At 36.8% G+C, this 22,298-nt stretch overlaps 1 protein-coding gene across 1 annotated transcript in view; it reads left to right on the top strand.

Moving 5' to 3' along the window:
* The window catches only part of GBE1 (1,4-alpha-glucan branching enzyme 1), a 136,272-nt gene extending 119,331 nt beyond the window's left edge, over window positions 1-16,941 (top strand). Inside the window, exons 14-16 of the mRNA XM_054270313.1 lie at window positions 525-653; window positions 5,199-5,318; window positions 14,947-16,941. Of these exons, the coding sequence (XP_054126288.1) occupies window positions 525-653; window positions 5,199-5,318; window positions 14,947-15,003 (306 nt within the window). The 3' untranslated portion in view covers window positions 15,004-16,941. The remainder of the gene's footprint in view (window positions 1-524; window positions 654-5,198; window positions 5,319-14,946) is intronic.
* Window positions 16,942-22,298: the final 5,357 nt, after the last annotated feature.

Below are 22,298 nucleotides of genomic sequence, written 5' to 3' on the forward strand. Positions count from 1 at the left end.
TAATGGCGTTAGCAAATAAAACAATAAAAGTATGCACAGCCATTTATTGTGGCTTATCAAAGCTGTTGCTCACAGAGATTGCTAAAAAAGCACACAAAAAACCCCATATTGAGTGCTTCATTTTCTGAATTAATAATATTATATGTGATGCAGATCCCCATAGCAAATAGGCTACCAAAAGGAATCCATTTTTTACTAAAGGAAAGTGTGATGAAAAGACCATATTACCAATCTTTGAGCAAGAATTTTTCAAGTGCTTTATGCTGAACAGGCTTCTACCTCTGTAATTTTATGTTGCCTTGTGAAAAGTAAGCTACAGCTTAGTAATCAAAAATTTTATATGAAATTTCATAGATAAACAATTTCAGTTTGCATATTTTAATGCCTTTAGTTCGGTTCCTTGAGTATTTACCTGTATTACTTGAAATGAGGTACAGAAGCAGTGGGGTTTTTCTTGTTTTTTTTTTTCATTCATTAGAAATTAAATCTTTTTCAAGTGCTGATTTTTTTGCTTTTCCCCCTAGGCCTATGTGAGTGAAAAGCATGAATCCAATAAGGTCATAGCATTTGAGAGAGCCGGTCTTATTTTTATTTTCAACTTCCATCCATACCAAAGTTATGTGGACTACAGAGTGGGTATTGAAACTCCAGGAAAATATCCTTTTCTTTACTGTTCTGTTTGTGAGGATAAGTTTTAGAAGTTGAAAGTGGATTTTGTGTCTTTTTTTCCTAATATGAATCCAACCTCTAGTTAAAAGATAAGAAATCACTAATTTTTCACCAATATAATATTCCTTTAATTCTTTTTGTACGTCAGAAAAATAATTATAAATTAGTCTTCTTCATGGGAGATAATTTTGTAGAAAGCAAAAGTAAAAAAATGCAATTTAAAGGCTTGTGAAGCTGTTTTTTGGAATTCTGTTGAGGAATGAGAAAGCAAGTAACTCCTACTTCTTAAATATTTAAATTCTTAAATATCCTACCACAGTGGGATAATGCTGCATGAATTCACACAGGAATGTGCATTAGTGCAAAACTTCATCAGGCAGTTTGTATTTGTAAATTTGTACTTTAAAACTTGAGTGGACTGAGAATGTGCTCTTAGATCAGCTGAGCATTAAATGATGACTCGAGTAATTGACTGCTTTTGCATTTGTGTCCAAATTCTTAGTGGCTCCAAAAATTAATGCTGATTTTCTGGGGGACTTTTAGTTGCCCAAATTCAGTTTTTTTCAAGTCCTTTGACCAACACAGCCTAGTGTGTGACTGCTGCTGTGTCAGGTTAAAGCACTGCAGTTCCAGTTTTCGCCTCTTCCTTATTTATCAGCCATTCAGGGTAATTCCATGTTTCAGTTGCTTTAGTTCAATCATGGAATTTCCTGTCCTGAGGATCCCAGAACTACTCTGTGGGAGGGGGAGCTCACCAGAGAAGAGTAAGGAGCTATTTAATATCTAGAGCAATTTCCTTATCTATTTTCTTTAAATACTTTGGGGTGTTTTAATGTTGGCTAAGGTTTCTCCCTAACTCTTCTTCTGCTACTAGAGCCATGAATTTTGTGTATAGTTTTTTAATGGATGCTTTTAACCTAAGACTTCAATAAATGATGTCCTATTATTAGGACATATGGTAACATTATATTAAATCTTCAGAACAATTTCGCCACTTGAAAAGGAGTTATTTATGATCCTTTTGAAATTTAGATGTGCAGAGGAAGTACCTAAAAGCAAAAGTTTGTTGTTAGTCTGTTTGTTTCTTTTAATAAATTAATGGATTTTTAGTTTGATATCCTTTGCTGTTATAAGCCGGAAGAGACAAACTGCAATAATGTATTGATCAAATTGTTTTAATTAAGCATTTTTCTGAATTATATTGGGAATTGTGGGAAATGGGATGATCCTCTCAATACTTTGGTTTAAGTTTGTTTTGTGTATTGAACTAGATGAATGAGTGCACCTAACACGTCATTGAATGTGCCTTTATAAAATGGATGGCTTTGGTCTATCCATATATTGTAGTGATATATATCTCTAAGCTGGTTTTTATGCAGCTTCTCAGATATGTTACCAGGTATGTTGAAAGGTGCAGTTTCCTGCCTGGCCTGCATTTTTGTAGGCAGTCCTCAGTTCAGAACTCACTGAAAATGTCATTCTTCTTTCAACTCTTCTGTATGTAGGCTGTTGGCATAACAACCCCAGTTCTACTTTTATATGAGAAGGTGTAGTCAGCAAACATTACAGTTCTGCTGGTCCCACCTGCTTTTGGAAAGTCTTTCTGTGGGCATTCAGCCAGTCCATGTCTGTATGAGAAGTCACAGTTTGTGGTCAGTTTTTCCTTCCTCCTTATACTTCAGTCTTCTCTCTTGACTTATTTTCCTTGCTCTGTTCTACAATTTGTTCTTGTAAGATACTGTACTTTGGTGTGAGGTATTCAAGGAATGAGACCTTGATTTTATATGTCAGCATGAGAATCTGTGAATGTTGAGCAGTGTAAATTGCTGCTGACTTATCTGTATTTTGACATTTCATGTTGTCATGTACTGCTCAAGCAGAAAAAAGATGTCATGGGAAAGAGTGCTTTCTTTGTTTCACATATCGCTCTTTTTGCATAGCAGGTATCAAAGCATTATAGTCCCAGAGTGAATGAATTGCAGAGTGGCATGAATTTAGGGTTCATAAGGACATTCAGGTACTCATCTTTTCGCCCTGGTGACCAGTGACAGGACCTGAGGGGATGGTATGAAGCTGTGTCAGGTTTAGGTTAGATATTAGGAAAGGTTCTTTCCCCAGAGGGTGGTTGGGCACTGCAACAGGCTCCCCAAGGCAGTGATCACAGCACCAAATCTGACAGAGATCAGGAGCATTTGGACAGTGCTTTCAGGCACATTTGATTCTTGGGGCTGTCCTGTGCTGGCCCAGGAGTTGGACTTGGATCCTAGTGGCTCTCTTCCAACTCAGGATGTTCTGTGATTTGAAGCCAGAGTCATCCATAAGGAAATAGCTAGATTTAACCTGAGGAATCACAAATATTGTCATCAAAATGCTGCAAAAAATATACTTTTTTGTAAAAATCCCCACATTAATTCAGGCTCTCTGACATTTACAACGTGCATCTAGAGCTTCTAATGAGCAAGTAAGGTCATTTAAATGAGTCACTGGCGTGTGATTGCTGAAGGCAAAGACACCCCTTTGAAGCCTGGTTGTGTAACTGTCCCTGCCTGGTAGAATCCTGGCAGGCTGAGACAAAGGACTTAATTTAGGATCAGTCAAATGCTAAATTCCATCAGGGTGGTTGATACTTAAGGTTAATAGGTGTGAATAAGAAATACAGCATACTAATGTGGGAATGCCTCTTTGATCTGCATGGGAGAAGAAGGAGTTTTGCAGCACTGTGAGTGTCTGTAAGTATCAGAGTGGCATATCCTATTGCCCAATTTCTGAGTCATTATGTGAGGGAAAAAGAAAAACATTTCTGTGCTTATACTGGAATTTTACTTCATAAATTATGCTCTTTCAGAAGCCTTTTCATGAGAAAAGAAGCTTGAGCTAACAAATTATTTCTGCCTAATTTGCTTCAGTCTGGAGGTAGATGAACAATCAACATCTAGGTCAGCTGTCTCTAGTTTTCTGATTGTAGATAAAACTTTGAATGTTAATGGAGAAACCATTCATAAGTTTCCAATTTTATGTTTTTACTACTGCCTAGGCTTTTCTGTAGGATAGTGCTTGGATTCCAAGGCCAGTCTGCAGTGAAAATTCAATATGGAAACCTTCTTTCCTCTATTCAAAAGAAACATGGCTGAAAGGATGGAAAACAAACAGGAAAGGGGCTTAAAGATTTCAGAAAGAACTCTTTTTCCTTCCTTAAGATTCCACACTTGATTTTGTTAAATAATTTTTCCCTTGTGTTGGAATTCTCATTAAAATTAAGCTATATGTGTGTATATCTCCCTCTTTTTTAACAAGGTTTGTTATCTTGGCTCCAAAGTAAATCTGCATTTTATATTTATAATCACCAACCAGCATGAATTGACATATCTGTAAATTTGCATGTGGTTTAAACAAAAATCATATTTGGCAGAAGTTAAAAGGGACAGTGCCCCTCTCCCTCTCAGTACTTGTGCTTAAATGGCTTCACCTGCCACTGAAATGGCCTGAGCTGAATTTTATCAGGCCAAGGTGTTTAACTTCATTACAAAATTTAGCCAAATACTCTCGGTATATTTTTTTTCACTCATAGGTTGAATCCTTAGACTTCAAAATTAGCAGTGTGTGGAGAGGAGCAAAAGTGATACCCTTCATCCTGAAATTATGCTAGTTTTTTTAGTAAAATTCAAGAATTATGAAAAGGAAAATGGCCTCACCACTTAAGACTCTATCACCCCCACAAGCACCACTTGGTTTCTTTCATCAGCAGTAAGTGTTGGAACAAAGTACAAATTTTTCTGTTTTATGATTTGCATTTACTTTGTAAAGTTTCGACTTTATTTTATCTTTTATTTTTTGCTAAATCTCTTTGATTCCTTTTAGGTATCTAGAGGTATTCCAACTCATTGCTACACTTTGTTAAATAATTCACCCCATTTTAGCAACTGCAGTAAGAATATTTGTCTTTCAAAAGGCCTTCTCTTACAATATATTCTTTCTTTTGTTCCTCTGTGCTATAATAATTCCAGCTCTTTTCCAGAAGACTCTCAGAGGAGTTGTGGGGTTTTCTTCTGTAAAATTACATGCTTTTCTGATTGACACTTGATCTAATTCTGACAGACTGTAAAATACTGCTAAATACCAATTGATTTTGATGGTCACAATTATATTACTTCCTAAATGCAATTCAAATGCGTTGTTTTGTTTAGTGGTACATTTTTAGTCTAGTTCATCACCTGAAGTGCTGTGCATATCTGCTGTTGTGTATAAACTTATCATTCATGGCAGATTGCAGAAGATACTGGGAGGTGCTTGCTGTAAGAGGAGTCACTGTGCTAAATTAAATTTTCAGTTCAAAACTTCATATGAATTCTATATGTTCTGCATGTTTTTCCACTCTTTTCTTAGATTTTGGTATGATTTTTGGGTTTTGTTGAATATATCAGCATGCTTCCATTACTGCATAACTTCCACTACTAGTTCTTCTAGATCTTTTGCTTTGATTTATTTTCTGTTTAAGGGGTAATTGGCATAGTTCCTTAACAGTTGCCTTCAAGTATAAAATCCTTCTTGATTCTGATGCTGGAGAATATGGAGGGCATCAAAGGCTGGACCACAGAACAGAGTACTTCTCTGAGCATTATCCTCACAATTATCGACCTAATTCAATTATGGTGAGTAAAATGTTTGGGGGTTTGTTTGTTTTGTTTTCATTTTACTTTCATCTGTGTAAGTTTTGCAATTCTTTGGACAAATATGGAGGCTCTTCTATTTGGGGAAGGGGATATTTTAAATTTATTTTCTGAAATTAACCTTTATCTAAATACAGTATAGATAACATTATGATTTGGTTATAACCAAGAACATTAACTAATTTTTCTGTTTAAACCTTGTTCTTATATTTCCATGCACTTTTGCAGTGTCTGGCATGCAGTGTTCCTTGCCAACATGCATGGAAACATACTAATATGCCGTTGAGCTGCTCTCCTTAATATTATAATTTCCTTTATTTTCACTTTATTTCAGTCAAGAGACTGCATCTTCATGCTTGCTTTGTTTAAAGCTCTACAGAAACTGAATCTTCCTTTTCTATCTTAAAATCATGTATTTAACTTTACAAACAAGAATTAGGGTCAATCATGTGTTTGCCAACTGGCTTTTTCCTCCCCAGTTTATAGAAAAAACTTTGCAAAACGGAACAGGATTTCTCTGTTCACATCAAGAATTTCAAAGATTTCCATTCCTAGAGTGGTATGAATAATGGATAAAGAGTTTTCTACAAATCACTTGAGATGAACTGGGAGACATATCCTGGCATGCAATTTCTGTTAGCTGAGGTGGTCACTAATAAAACTCTACCTTCCTTAATTGCTCTTGAAATCAGAATCACAAGCAGGAATTTTAAAATGTTATTTTCACTATTCTTTATGTATATGTGTACATGTGCACATATTTCCCTTTCTTTCTGTATGCATTCACATCTGTGTATATGCTCATAAGCACAAGAAAATAATATTCAGAAAGGCTGGGAATTAAGAGTTCACTGAAAAAAATTCTGAAATAATTTATATTACTGATTAGATTTTTATACCCAAAACATTTATGTGGGTGAAGGGCATGGTTCTCTATGCACAGGTATATTGGTACACATAAATACCTGCAAATAAATTACATTTGTGACCTTAAGGGCCTGCAAAAATGGAGCACCTGCACTGATTTTTGTTGGCTACTCCCCTTCCATAGTTTAACAGATTATGAATTTCTAGTGTCACTTCTTAAATTTTCTCATGAGATCTAAACTGCTGAGAATTATTTTCACTTCTAACCTCTGTCTCTCTTTCTTTCATTGTATCCAGAGTATTGGCATTTCTTTCATTTGCATGATTTAAAATATTTTCTTTACATGAAAGAATTTTTGTGCTTGGTGTAAAGGATCTTAGGAATGGGTTTTGGGTTTGTTTTTTTCTTTTTTATGTATTTGCATGTGATAGTGCCTTCATAGTGTGAGTAAGTATTTGTGCTAATTTGAAATGAAAGGTCTGAGGTTTCATTCCTGAAGGTTATGTAGCAAATTATTGCTTCCAGAGCTCTCGCTTCGTGTGCCCAATTCAAGTACATTGCCTGGGTGATTGGAGAGCATCTTAATTATCTATCACTAACTTAACTTTTGCCAGCCAATTAACTGTGATTTGGAATGTGTATTTCACATTTAGTTCATTAGATGGTGAGTGCAAGCCTTCCAAGCCAGAAACAAACGTGGCAGAACGTGAAGCTGTGGTTTGCTAGGAGTGTGTGCAAGATAAGGCATGTGGCAAACACTGCAGCAAATGCACTTTTGCACCAAAAGCTGTGGCATGGCAATGGCACTTGTAGGTCAGAGAGAAACCCAGATAAACCATTTCTCTTGTGTCCTTTGCCACCCAATTCACAGAGCAGCTCCAGCCAACCCCCCAGAAGATGCCTCTTGCACCAAATAAAGGTAAAGTACCAGTGAAAGGACACCATGTAATAGTGATCGAGGAAAAACATCTGGAAAACCTAAATTCGGCAATTAGGTCTTCATGTAAGAACTAACAAAAGCTACAGTAAATGCCTCCAGCTGCCATTTTGCAGTAAAATAAAGATGTTTTATTTCAGATAGCAATTTATATCCAGGTAATTGGGTAATTTGTCCAGCTTAAGAGTTTCTTTAGTCTTAATTGCAGTTTCTAAAATCCAACTCAGAAGTCTTCCCACCAAATAACTTATGATGCCACCTCAATAAACTCTGAAAGTTCTTTTCCTGTTGTTTAATAATTATTCCTGTTGTTTAATAATAATTCATAATCCATGAGACTTGAGTTTCTTGTTTCAAAAGTTCTAGTTTCTCCTCCACTACAAACTTTGAAGGAGTATTTTTTTAATGAGAGATGCACCTTCCTTAAGATGTGTGAGTAAACATTGTCAGTAAAACATGCCCAGAGGGTTGTGACAAAATGAAATCACATGCAATAATTCTGCTTCTCAAGTCAGGCTTTAATAGCACACAAATGTGGTACAAAAATAGAAGATTAAATGTGACGTGATTCATTCTAAAAAATCATCTAATAAAAGAAATATTCAAGGTGGCATATCAAAATGAGAAGAAGGGAGATATGAAATTCCTGGAGCAAAGAATCCTGGAAGAAGATGAAATGCTGAGCATTTCACTGTACAATTTTCAGGCTTGCTTAGTAAAGCTCTTAGAGGGCCCAAATTCAACATCATCAGACACACCTTGAAAACTCCATAGAAAATGCACAGAAACGCCCTTTGTAATATGACTTACTTAAATAACTGTACTAATTTTTCCATTTCACTGCTTTTTTCTATAATGGATTGTTAACAAATATATGAAAGGTACATAACATTCCATGTAATCAAACTTTCTAATTACAAGCTGTGAACCATTTTGTCACTGTAGGAATAGATTCTTTTTACCTCTTTAGCTTCATTTCTATTTACAACTCCACTCTGGTATTCTCATACTAGTCTTTTTGGAGGTATGTTTATGTGTGCTTTTTTGATAAACCTTTAGTCTTGATTATGTTTCATCATCTCTTTGCAAGATGTAAATTAAGTGCTGCACACACATTTCAACCCCTGTGCCCCTTTCTGGATTAATTCATTTGCTGGTACCTAACTTGGCTTTTGTGGTTGGATGTGAAACTTAGATTTGGGGCAGGGGGAAGAAAAAGTGTAATTTTTTAATAGTGTATTACTCAGAATATCTTGTTGGCCTTTTCTAAGGTATCCAACTCGATTGAGTTTTGCTGTAGGAAAGAACCAGCTATCAATAAGTGTCGTAGTAAATTTTTTGTACCACACCAAAAGTTTGGGTTTATATGGAAATGGAAGGGTTATACTTTCCCACTTCATGCACCAACAGAAACTGATTAATAAACAGGCTAAGTGGGATATAACAGAGGATATTGTGTCATTGGAAAAGTAGTATATGATTTATTGTGAAATATAATTGCTTAACATATTTTGACTTTTATAGATTTACTTTTTCTATAGTTCATTCCAATTAGTTAAAAAATAAATAGATGTCAGAGTATTCCTTTCCCCCTGTCCCCAGTGCTGCCTTTTCTGTTTCTCTATTTTTGGCATTCAATGATAAATCTTTTCACATTAAATTAAGGTGAAATTATATAGTTTATTTTAAGAATATCCTTATTACAGGCTTGAGCTTTTAACCTTGACCTTAATGTATATTATTCAGTGTCAAAGTGCAAATTCCTGCTTCCTTAAATCTGTGGACCAATTAAAATACTCCCATAGATGGAAATGATCTAAAAGCATTTAGTGACCTTAGCTTTGAAAATACTCATTCAAATAACTTTCATTATAAGGATTTATGTATTGAATTTTAAGTCACTGATGTAATCTTTAACCTATTTTCTCCCCTGATATGCAGATAGACAGACTAAATGAAAGAATGTTTGTAGTTGGAAGCTTAACTGTTCAAACTAGGTGAATCAATCAGAATTTAATGCCACAAAGGTCTTTTTGTTTTTTAAATCTTGATGATTAAGACTTCTAAATTCATTTGTTCATCTTCATTGATTGTTTGACTTCTTAAAACCACCAGCAAATGTAATGTGAAGTTACTCTGTTATTAATTTTGTTTCATCCTATCTTTGTCTTCAGAGTACTTGTTTTTCAGGGGTTTTTGCTGTCTTAAAGTACTTTTTCTCAGCCTGAAAAAAGAGTGCAGAAGGTAATAGAGAAGAAATTTTGGGACACACCCTTTGCGGTTTATGGACTTTTTTGCTTAAATGGAGCAAGAAAATCTAAGAAATTATTTTCTGCATATTAATGCTGTATAGTTGTAAATTGAAAAACAAATTGGAAGGCAAAACTTCACATTATTTTAAGCACACATAATTTGTCATGTGCAAAATCTACCAAAATGAAAACCAAAATGCGTGAGGTTTTGTATAATAAACTATGGTCTGAAAGGAAGAGCTATCATCTATTTTATTCTTGGATGGTTAATTATATTCTCAGAATAGTGTCCATGTGTGAAAAGTAGTGGTGATACAGGGACAGGAGATTGTCTAAAGTCCTCATTTTAATTAAAAGTTTTGGATGATGTTGGCACAGGCTCTTGTGACATTGCCTTCTGCATCTACCAGCTGCAATATGTGCTACTGAGTATTTTTCTGCAGTGCCTGATCTAGCTCTGAGTTCTAGTAATTCTCCCATCTGTTGCAAAATGACCTTGAAATTATTTTTAGGGCTTGGTGTTTTCCAATCCTGAAAGTCAGAGGAAGAGCAGTTCATTGCAGTTCCAGCCAATTTTGGTTGTGCTTGCACCTGGTACTGAATTAGTCTGACAGATCTGAAAGTAGCAGTTGTCATTTGTAGAACCTCTTGCTTGTGGGTTTTTAGATATATTTGGAGATTGCTGTGTATTTTAGTCCCCTCCTGAAATATGTAAGGTGATATTTCTGCCTATAGCTGCTGCTGTTCACAGGTGCTTCCTACATGTGGTAATCCTGTACTCTTAATTCTTTAAATCTCTTATTTTCCTAGAAATGTTCTGGATATTCAAAGAAAAAAAAAAATAAAGTATAAGGAGTAAGAATTTGGCTGAAAACATCTTACAATCCTGGCCAGTAGTAGTACCAGTTGTTTTTGACCTGTTTGTGAGACAGCCAGCATGAATAGACTATGATCTTGATAAATAGTTGGTGGGCAAGAGGTTGATTATTAAAAAGAATTCATTTTTTTTGTCTCTTTACTAGTTATACTGTTTTAGTGCCAGAAGCTTTGATCTGTATGGCACTTGCCCAGTTTCAGACAGTGTAGCTGCCTCATATGGACATGCAGAATAAAAAGGTCAAAAGTGCCAAGAAAATCCCATTTTGTATTTGCCTTATGAACAAGATTCCCCACCATGCTCTCTGCTAGCACATCTGCTGGTGAAGTAACAGCAGTTACTCCATTCCTGACAAACTGCGAATAAAGTCTTTCAGTGATATTTTATGAGTAAACTTTTGAAAGTTAACTTTGTCAAAAACTGTCTTTGTAGCTGAGTCATCCTGTCTCAAACAGATTGGATGCTTTCCAATCCCCATGTTACACTCTTCTGTCAGAAAAGGCCTCATGAACCTTTCTGTGTGTGTTTTTAGGTGTCTTGGCTTCCTAAAATAGTGGAGTTGCTGTGAACCTTAGAGGGCTTGAGGTTGTAAGTTAAATTAATAATTGGCATAAAGTGCAGAGGGACAATTCACTGAGATCCTGAGTGACCCTCTCTGATCTCAGGGCTCGCCCTGCTTCCAGCAGGGACTTTGGGTCTCCTGAGGCCCTTCCCAACATGGGTGAGCCTGGAGGGGAGGAAGTGGCTGGAAAGGATGTTCAGGATGAGCAGAAAGCTTGGAACACAAGAGAGACTCTGAGGGTGATTTGATTGATGTGGGTAAGCTATGAATGAATTCTCTTTAGTGTTCTGTTCTTTGGGTTTTTGCTTCTGTCCATGTTCATCAAGTGAGCCTTGGGAAATGATGAAGGAGACATGAATGGGATAAAAATTGTGATCAGAAAAAGCTGGTTAAAAGAACAGAGATCAGTAGAACTGAAGCTAGTAATTGAGAGTGTATAATTCAGCAGCAGTATATGAAAGAATAAAATTCTGAAACACTCTTCCTAGGATATGGAAAAAGGAAAAAATTACATATCTCTTATAGTGTTTTTTGCTGAAGAATAGCTAGGTTTCCTGTAATGGTTTTAATCAGGAAGCCTCTATGTACTTTTAGTACACTTGTCTATATATATATATATATATATATATATATATATATATATATATATATATATCAGGCTGTATACTATATATAAAATGAAGATGAGAGGAAGGTGATTCTGCAAATCTGTAGGTAAAGAAAAAAACAAAAAGGCAAGTCCCTTGACAAAGGGAAGGCTCAAAACTGTGATGGATAATATGGACAATACAGGAGTATTCAGTGCCTTTTTGGTTTTTTGTTTGTTGGGGTTTTTTTTCTCAGACTCCAAGGGCAAAGTCTGCTTTCAGATGCTTTTGTGTGATGGTACACTACTGAAAATAAAGTAGCAGAGCAGTAGGCTAAAGAGGCTGTGTATAAGTGGGGTACACCCAGAGGCTTGGATTATTTCAGTGATGTGATTGAAAGGCTGGTGATTATTATCTGAAAAAAATCATAGTGGTCAGGGGAAATTTCTGACAGCTGAACCAAGGCTGAAAAGGAAAGCTGAGGGGTCTGTAGGGCAATTGCTGCAGAAGAAAAGCACCACCTCTTCTTGCAATCTCTGCCCAGGCAAGTGGGTTACATGAGATGGGTCAGTCAGAAAGCCAGCCTGGATTTAGCAAAGTCAGAGCATGCATGGTCAGCCTGACTGCTTTCTTGATGAAATGACTCAAGCTGTGTGCCAAGGTTGCTCCAGTCAGTTCAGTAAACTTTCAGCCTTGTCTCCTGCAGCATTCCTGCCTAGGAGCTACAGGGAAAATAAAGTTGTTATGTGGGTTAAAAACTGGCTTGGCCACTGCTGTTTGAGCAATCAGAGGTTCTGTGTGCATCTCTTGACTGGAATCAAGGAGAAAGTCTTAGGAATTGTGATGGAGCTGATCCTGTTTGGAGTCTGGGGCAGTGACCAGCATGTTGGGACAGAGCACAGTTGTAGATGACACTGAATTAGAGTGAATCATTGATCAACTGAATGGTCAAGGTCCAATCCAGACACATCTAGAGCTAAGGATTATCCATACATTTTTACATTTGATTATCCTTACATTTATATATTTCAAAGTGTGTGGATTCAAACATACAATGAAATGCTTGCATTTCAACTTATCCTGTCAGCAATGGATTCCTGACTTTTTTAATAGTGTTACTTAATGGCAGATTGAAGCATATGTTTGGAGTACGGTTGACTTTGTGCACTGGCTTGAAACAGTCAGTACACTCAAGGAAAAAATATAGAAAAATAAATTTTAGTAAAGGGGGATATGTTGCTACAAGAGTGGTAATTCAAGTGGGAGGTGCTGAAAGAAAAGGAATAATACTGGAGTGAAAAGGCTGAGGAATTTTTTTGGTTCAGGCTGTCAGAAGGAGGAGTGGAGGTGAGAAATCTGGTCTGGAAACCCTGCTGGGATCCTGGGCAGATAATCTTCCAGTTTTCACTTTATCTCAGGAAAAACAAGTGATCTTTCCAACCTCACTGGTCACATTGTTCTTCCTCAGTCCCTCACACAATCTTCTGAGTTCTGTCTATTGAAACAAGTAATAAAGCCAGAGCACATAGACTATAGTATTTCTGGGAATATTGTTGGGCTGGGGGAAAGGAATAATAATAATACTTATATACCTATAATACTTATATATTTGTAACGAGTAGTATCTAATAGTTGTGTTGTATTTTTCCTTTTAAAAAAATTGTACACCAGTGGAATGAAAAATTAATAATCTTATTTGTAATTATATGCTTAATCAGTATTTTTGCATTGTTCATGCCTTAATTGTTGCTTTTTGTAACAAATAGCCTCAGAGGTGGTTACATGACCAATGAAAGAAGATTAGGAGATAGAGCCTTATGTGGCTTTTCTATGCTTTAGCAAGTAGCCCTCCAAGATAAAAAAACTCTAAAAAAGTCTTTAATTTCCCTAGGTAAGGAAAAAACAAGTGACTAAAGTAATAAGCTGGCAGATATAGCTCTTGATGGCAAATGGAAAAGATCTGTCATTAGTTTAAATATAACCATCTGTGCAAGTTCTGAAATTCTGCTTAAACCAGTTTTAAAGTTCTGGTTGTCAAATGAGTGGTTGGAGTTGGATGATCCTCAGTGCTCTCAGATTCTCTGCTGATGTAAATTGACTTTAAAGGAATTGAGCTAATTTACTCCTCCTAGGATCTGACACATTATTGATCACAATATAATTGAGGATTGCCATGTCCTGCATTAACATTTTTTTTTCCCCATAACTGAGGTAACATTTTACAAGTTCTTTTTTAGAAAACTTATTTCTGTTTGTTCCCTCTCCCTTCTGACTTCATCATCCAAAGCCAGAGCGCTGAATTTTTGAGTACACAACTTCAGAATCTCTCCTTTATCTATATGTTTTGAGGTAGTTGACTTCATTAAGTATTTCCTCTCCTGCACCAGTTTATAGAAGCTATTTATCACTGAAACCTTAGGGGAAATCATTATGTTCGCTGCCTTTCAAGAAGCATTGGACACTGCTCTGTCTGATTCAATGAAGATCAGTTAGTTTCCTTTTTTTTCTCCTTTTCCTAAAGCTCTTTGCTTTATTGCTTTATTCTGTTCTGAAAACAATGAAAGCCTTTCGTGCCATCAGGCTCTCGTTAGCAGATAACGCAGTTGAAATTGCAGAATATTAGACATTCCTCAGGGATGAAGGATAGTCTAAAAGAGGACGTTGTCAGAATGAAACCAATAATCTTCAATCTTGTGTTACCTTTTATAATTGCATTTTTATTGACTTGTTCAGAAAACACATTCATAGACCTGACAATTGATGGAGTACGATGTATCAAGGTAATTGGTAGATACCACATATCAGTCTTGTTTTCTCATTGTGACTCTGCTCAGCTTGGAAGGAATGTCATGTAAAATACATTGCCACGAGTTCTTTTGTGATCTATGAGAAGTCTTTTGATTATATGTGTTTGGATATTTTTGTGGTATTCATGGGGAAAAAAAGGGAAGAAAAGTTCAATTATTTAAATGGTTAATTTTGATTCTGTCCACTTTTGAGAGGGAGTTTTATTGTTCGGCCACTGACATTCCAGAGGTGCCAAGAGTGTGAAGAATGTGCTGCTGTGCCATATTGCTGGTATTTACCTGTATGAAATGACATCACAGGCCTTGGGACAACTTTAATTCACAGTAAAAGAGAGTTGCAGAACTTTGTCATTTATCACTGACCCATCTGTTGACCTGGATATTCTCAGGTTTTTGAAACTGGTCATTGTAACTCATGTGAGTCCCTCTCCTGGTAGCCACCTAAAATGTATGACACTAAGCTGTTAAAAGAAAAATAGAAGAGAGATTGTAATTAGGCTGCCTTTAAAATTTTTATCTTGTGTAATTCCAATGCTAGGGACTAAGCAGTCGATAATCATTCTTTAAATATTATATTTATACCCACAACAGTGCCCAAATGACAGATTTTTAACAGTTAAAATATGGGGGTTTTTTTTCCATATACTGTTTTTTAGAAGTTGTGTCCTGTTAATTTTCTGGGTTTTTCAGCTGTTCTTGTTCTTGTCATGTTTTTCCTAGGTGTACATTCCAAGCAGAGTTGCTCTTGTGCTTCACAACGTGGACATCCCAAAGTGAAGTTCTCTGTGACCACCACAGAAGAAGCAAGTCACAAAGAAGTGCTGATACACTGTACTAGTACTAAGTATAACAAAACTTGCTCTAAGGAGGCTTTCTGAGGCTGAGTATAGTAATAGTAGGTGTTTAAAATGTAAGATTAATATTCACATATAAGTGCAGAGCTCTTGACTTGCTAGGCCCTCTTTTGAGGAAGCTTTACAAAGAGGCAGAAAGGAAAATGTTGGGTTTGTAGTTCTAGTAGTACGAAATTACACTTAAGGTGTTGCAAAGCAGCAGGTATTCTCAATTAAATTGTTGTTTACAGAATTTTATCAGGAATGGTAAGAGTGATCCTGCTCCAAAGTTTGTAATTTCTTATAATCCTCATTTTGATAGTGAATTCAGATATTCATTATGTATTAGTGCTTCTTACTAAAAGTAAGTAGTTTGCTTAAATGAAACAGAAGTTTTTGGCTAAAAGGCAGCCTTAACGGTTTGTGGGACCTAATTTGAGGCTCCTCTTCTTCAATGAAGTCTAACATGGAATTAGAAATGCTTATCCAAATGGATAAGAAGGTCCTCTGAGAGTCTTGTACTTTGCCATGTTTTATTTAATTACAAATGCACAAAAATGCTGGGCAGCAAAATGAGCAGGCCGATTGAGTGGGGGCCTGCTGATGCTATTGTGTGTGCTGGTTGTCTGCTCCCACCCAAATCACTGAGTCTGAGCGTCTCACTTGCTAGAGATGGACTAAAATGACACAACTGTTTTATCTAGATCACTAAAATGTTCAGTGAGAAGCATGTTTTGGTCTTAATGCAACAATACCACACTGGAAGAGGTACTTAAAGTGTAGTTCTTCCCACTGCATATATTTCACTAACATCAGGACCTTGCAATACTGATTTCACTACTTGCAGAAGCTGCCTTTCAGCTTGGAACATGATGATGTTCTTGCACTTTTATAACTTTTGAAACATTGCTTCTCATGAAGAAGCAGTCTCAAAATTCAGTGATCAAACTAAGGTGGTTCTTTTTGATTAAAATTAAGATAGTTAATTATTGGAGTGCTGCTAAGATAATTCAAGTGAGTTTATTCAATAAGCTACAACTTTTTTGTAAAGAGTAAGATTTTGTATATTTGAAAATGTATTGCAGATTATTCTGGAAAATTAATACCAAATTAACGAGACATGCTTTATTTTGTTCCATTTATTTAAAAACATATTTGAATTGGTTCTGAAATGAATGTCTTTTGTACCAATCTGAATTTTCTAACTTTTAAAGTAGCCAAAGAGGAAGATGTCCGTGACCATTTCCAAGTCATAATTTTACCCAGTTTCCTTTGTGAACCATTGTGTAAACTACTGAATAGTTGGTGCCAACACTGACAATCTATTCACAGTTCTTGGAATGCTTACTTGTGGCTTGCTTACTTAAGCAAAGCAAGGGATGGAATAATGCAGCATGATGGAAAACAGTCTTTTGCAGAGTTCACACTGAAAGGGCTTTGTGAACATCCCCAGTCTGATATGTTCTGTGTGGCAGAGACTGTTCTATTGCAGTTGAGTACCACAGGATCATGCTTCATTTTCCTCTGCACCTGTTTGATCATTGTTTGGTTGTGGGCTAATAAAAGCATTCCTGTTACGCTATGACTTTAAATAAAATATACTGAACTGTTTTAGCAACTGGAACTGATTATCTTTTTTTTTTTCCCCCAGATTGTTTTTCTTCTAATACAGAGCAACTTCTAAAACATGTTATATTTACAATGTATTGCTCTAATATGTTTTATAGGGTGGTTTGTTTCTTTTTTTTTTTAATTTTTATTTTGCTGGCACAATTCCAGGTTTCAAAATGTAATGGCAAGCGTCTGTGTCAAACCTTTCTTCAAGAGAAGGAATAAATGTATGATGTGAAGTATAAACTGTAAAATCACATGCAAAATAAACTCTGAGGAGGAGAAAACAAATGCATATATGGTTTCATTCCTTGCATTGTAAAATGATTTTACAGCAGTCTTAACACTTGAAAGACAGATTAGATTTTTGCTCAATCCTGAAATCAGGGACTTGTCTTGGTCAGAAGCATTCATAATGAGATTGGTAGAATACTCGACCTTTGCGTGTTTTCTTTAACATAATGGTAGATTAATAAAAATGAATGAAAAAATTTACAAGGTGAACATGTAAACACAGCAGAATAATTAGAGCTTTTTGGAGCCCACCTCTGCATTTTAATGGTGAGGGTGCTACTGCCTGTCTTGCAAGACTGGCAAATTTTCCCTTTCAACACCCATGGAAAGCAAATTTCTTCCTCCTGATCCTTGAATATTGATGGATTATGAAGAGAAATTAATATTTCACTTTTCTTCTAGTGACACTCTGCAACCAAGGCCCCTCCTTAGAGTCATGTACTGAGGTTGTCACCGTGTCTGGTTGAAGCCTGGGACATTCTGAGAAGCAGATGAGCTCCAGAGGCTTTTTGCTTGGCCACACCTCAAATCAGCTCTCCACAGATACTCAGACACAGTGAAGGATAAGCTCTTTAAAGATGACCTCTTAGTGTACAGGACTGATAAGGGTTTGTATTTCAAGGTTTGGAAATGCAGACTTCCCTGTCACCTGGGAATTCTTGCTATCCCTGGCCCCAGAACTGTTGCTCCACAGTTTCTCTATCATGAAAACTCAAGCTCACCTTCACCTGCCAGTTTATCTGAAGAGTCAGGCTGACCTTCCCTCTGTCTTGCACTGTGTGTGTGAAGGGTTCTTTGCACTCAATAATTCAAGTTACTCTCCAGACTGGGTGGTTATTGTGATAACAGGCAGGCATCCACTACACTGGTGTGTTCTGTGAGCACTGAGTTTTAATTTCCCCACTGTTTTCTCTTCCTCCCACAACTCAAGCTTTACTATCCTTAGTTTTTTTTTTTTTGAAGATGAAGAATGGACCCATTATTTAAAATTGGTGAGTACTTCTGGAAAACAAATTTAATTGGTAAAAACTCTTCAAGCTTTCTGTGTTTTTTTCTTATGAAGCTTTTCTTGCTCATTCTACTCAATTTTGTAAAGACTTTTTTAACCGTGTTCTCTAAGACAGGAAAGTGGTGCTGGTAAAACTCTGTCAAAGGGAGAGCAGCTGTGTGAACAGTAAGATACCAGATAAGCAATTGTGTGGTACTTGCAGATACTGCAAGGTGATATTTTGTGTATTAATCTGTCAGTCACAATTCTATTTTCAAATTATATTTTTTAAGCATCTTGAAGTTTTAGCTTCCCCATTTTTTTCATGACTCAGGTTCTTAATGGCCTATCAATGATTAAAGGATGAACTTTCTGTCTATTTGAGTCTCATTTCTCAGAGCTTAAAAGTAACTGTAGTTAAGTAGTAAAGAGTGAAGATTAACTGAATGAACAGCAGAAATTTTTTCCTTTACATTAAATAAATATGGACATTTTTAGGATTTAGGACACTTTTCAGGATACATTGAGGTGTATGGTTAGCCTGTCTTCTGCTTCATGATTCAATTTTCTAGAAATTTAAGTATTCTGCATTTAAGTATTTTATCACTGACTGATGTTTCTAAATGAGACTTTTTGACATTGTTGAACTACCTCCACAGAGATGAAGCAGTGTTTTACTTATTTTCATGTATTTTTCCTTAGCTGGGATCCCAGTTTCAAAGAATCAGCCCGTAAGCGGTATCTTTTAAACAATTTGAAGTGTTTTGCTAAGGAAGACTCGGCACATGTGTGTGTTTTCACACCTCAGAGTTTATGGTGCAAGTATTTTGAAGGGGTTGAGAATATAATTTGCTGAGATGGAGAGCTGTTTCTTATGCCAATCTTGCTTTTTAATTCTGTTTGGTTTCTGAGATTATCTAGAGTTGGTTTAAAGTTCTTGAGGAGAGAAGCATCATCTTTCTGAAAGTTTCATAAGAATTTAAGGAAAAGAAAGGAAATCCAAAAGTTTTGGTCGTGTTTGCCTTTTCATATAAAGAGTTTTTTTTTTTTTCTTCATGGAATGTTTCCTTTAAGTAGGCTTTTTCAGTTTTTGCTTTTTATGTGAAAATAACCTGCAGTAATAGTGATGGGCTGACATATGACAGCTCTTCTTAAAAATAATTATATAATTTGTTGGGTAAAAATAACTCCAGTTGAATACATTAATAATATTCTGCTTATGGAAAGGTAGAAACAAAAGCTAATGATGACTCATTAGATGAGACAAATTATATTTTTCATGCCTGTGAGTACAATATGTACCCTGTAAATATAAATAAGTCTTGGTTATTCATGCTAAATTAAAGCCTAAAATACATTAGGACAAAACGAAAGAATTTGTAGGTATTGAAGAAATCAGTCTGAGCTGAGCTGATGGTTTTGCATCTTTACAAAGCTATTTTGAACACTAAAAACAAAATCTTAAGTGTTTAATTGAAGTAAGTCTGAAAACTGTCTTAGAAAGTTAAGACAAAGACAATAATTTCTCAGTATTAGGAGAGTGTTAAAATTGATGCAGCACTAATCATCCATGCCATTTGACTCCACGTCAAATTAACTTCAAATTTGCCATATCGTTAAAAGCTACAAGCGAACTTTCTCAACTGCCTTGTTTCTTCTGGCTGTGCCTCACAGATGACAATTTAAATGTATGGAACAAGGACAGTCTGTTATTGAATATTCAATGCATTAATTTCGTATAATTCTGTCTTTAGTGGTATGAGGTATTTATGACAGAACAGGTAGAGTGCATTTAGGAGGAGAGGTGTGTCTGCAAACACTGAAGAAACCAAGCTGCCAGTGCTGTAATGGGTGTTGTGGTTTAATCCCAGGCAGCCACTGCCCACCAAGAGGGATCAGGGAGAGAAAATCAGAAAGGTAAAAGCTGGAAAACTCATGGGGTTGAGTTTTATATAGACAGTTTAATAGGAAAAGCAAAAAGCTGTGCAGAGCAGAACAAGGCATTCATTCCCTTCTTCCCATGGTTAGGCAGGTGTTCAGCCATCTCCAGGACATCAAGGCCCCATCACACATAACAGTGACTTGGGAAGACAAATGGCATCACTCCAAACATCTCCCCCTTCTTTCTTCCCTCTACCTTAAACAGTGAGCAGGATGCCATGTGGTCTGGAATATCCCTTTGGGTTACCTCTCCTGGCTGTGTCTCCTGCCAGGCATCCCCAGCTCCCCCCTCAGTGTGGCAGCATGAGAAAGAGAAAAGGCCTTGGCCCTTTTTAAGCCCTGCTCAGCAATAACAAAAACCATCTCTATATTATCAACTCTGTGTTCAGCACAAGTCCAAAGCACAGCCCCATACCAGTTAGTGAGGAAATCCAGCTCTACCCCAGCCAAACCCAGCACAGCAGGACTTGGGGGCAGGCACCCAGCTGTCCTGGGGTACTGGGTCTGGTGGGGCAGGTTCATGCTAAAGTAGTGTTAATAAATCAGTGTTTTGGCTGTTGCAGAATGGAGTTTGCAGTGTGAAGGCTTTCTATTCCCTACCCTGTGCTCACTCACAGATGTGCCAGGACATCTTCCTGCTCATGGGAAGTTGTGGATGAATTCTTGTTTCTGCTTTGCTTGCACATGCACCTTTTGCTCTCCCTGTTGAAGTATTCTCGCCTTCCTTCTATTCCCTCACCTGGGAGGGTGTTTGGCTGTTTGCTGGCATCAACCCACCACCTCCAAAACTGAGTGAGCTGTCCACCTCAGAAGGAAATTGGCTGACAGGAGGAAAGTAGGTGAAGACACTTGAAGCAATTTGAAATAGAAAGGGAGGAGATATATCCCAACTTTCCTTAGCTGCCCTTCACAAAACACTGAGTGTGTATCTTGTGTTTATTTGAGTTGTAGAGTGAGACAACTGGAGTAATTAATTTTCCTTTTATTCAGGTATCACCTGTATGAGGGAACAGACAGTATATATTCACTCCATTTCATGCTAGAAGTTCTTGGACCTGTTCTTTTGCAGTAGTAGCATTAGATTATCCCTCTAGCAAAGTGTAAAAATATTTTTCTACCTCAAAATGGAAGTAAGTTTCTAATGTAAAATCTTTCATAAAATTTTATTCATTATTAAAGGGGAAGATGGGAAGCTGCTAGTGGAAGACTACCTTCTGGTGCAGTGACGATATGGAAAATTAACTGAAATATTAAATGAAAACCTGACCTTTAAAATGCATGGAATTTTAACCATTACTTTTGCACAAAGCTCCTTTCAGCTGTTGGCTGCTGCTTCTGGGGTTTTGTTGTTTTCTTTGTTCATAGCAGTGGTTTTAGAACAAAAGTAACACTGAGTCTTTGTGTGTTCTGTGTCCTGTGTCACTGCTACCTATGAATATTTGAGGCAATCCCAGTTTTCAGTCATCAGTCAGAAGGTGGGGTTGGCCTTGCTTTGGGAGTTTCTAGGGTGGAGATAAGAGGGGAGACTGAAGATGCTTCCTGATTAAGTTGTTAAATACCACTTAAATTCCTGCCTTTGCAATGCCACTGATAACTTTAAATCTTTGACTGTGGCATGTCTTTGTCACAAAACAGCTCGCCCTGCAGCAGCACCAAAAAAGCATGTCTTTCGACTGGCATGAGAAAGCAATTATGCAAGCACATCATGTCCAAAACTGAAATGAATTTTTCTATCCAGGTTTGTTTATCTGAAGGGACCTAGTGTTGATCACTTCATAAAATGGAGCAGATGAGCTGTATGACATAGAGAACAGGTTTTTGTGCAAAAAATCCCCCCTATTTTCCCAAGGCAAACAATATTCCAGTATTTGAAATACAGGTTTTTGGGGTTTTTTTTTCATGAAAAATATTGGATTATGACAAGTGAGCATTTTCATAGGAAGAGATTTGTCAAAAAACCCTTCCAGAACAGTTCTATAAAAATACTATTCAAAATCAATGCTTCCATTATGTGCAAAGCATGGGCACTCACAGCTTTAACTCTGTTAGTGTATGCAGCTGCTTAAAGGGGGATTTCATTAAATTCATTGTGCAATTGAATTACTGTGCCATTTTTATGGGGAAAAAAAAAAGATTTTTAATCACTATGTAAAGTGATAGGGCTATTGAGTTGGCTTTTCATGGGCCTCTTTGGACTTCTAAAATTCCAGTCACCTGTGTAGCTTCTGCCTTTTGGAGACCTCAGCAGGCAGTGGTTTGGGCAAGCTGATGCCCTCAGCATCTTTTTTCCCAGGCTGTCCTGGTTGTGGTCCTTGCCCAAATGTTGGTGCTGCCAAGTGCTGATCTGGGCTGGGGAACAGATTTTGTGGAAATGCAGCTCTAGAATGGCATAAGCTGCTGAGATC

The sequence above is a fragment of the Melozone crissalis genome, unplaced genomic scaffold (genome assembly GCF_028551555.1).
Source record: "Melozone crissalis strain CALT ecotype California unplaced genomic scaffold, PUWL_Pcris_2 ptg000009l_1, whole genome shotgun sequence".
In the NCBI taxonomy this organism is placed as follows: Eukaryota; Metazoa; Chordata; class Aves; order Passeriformes; family Passerellidae; genus Melozone; species Melozone crissalis.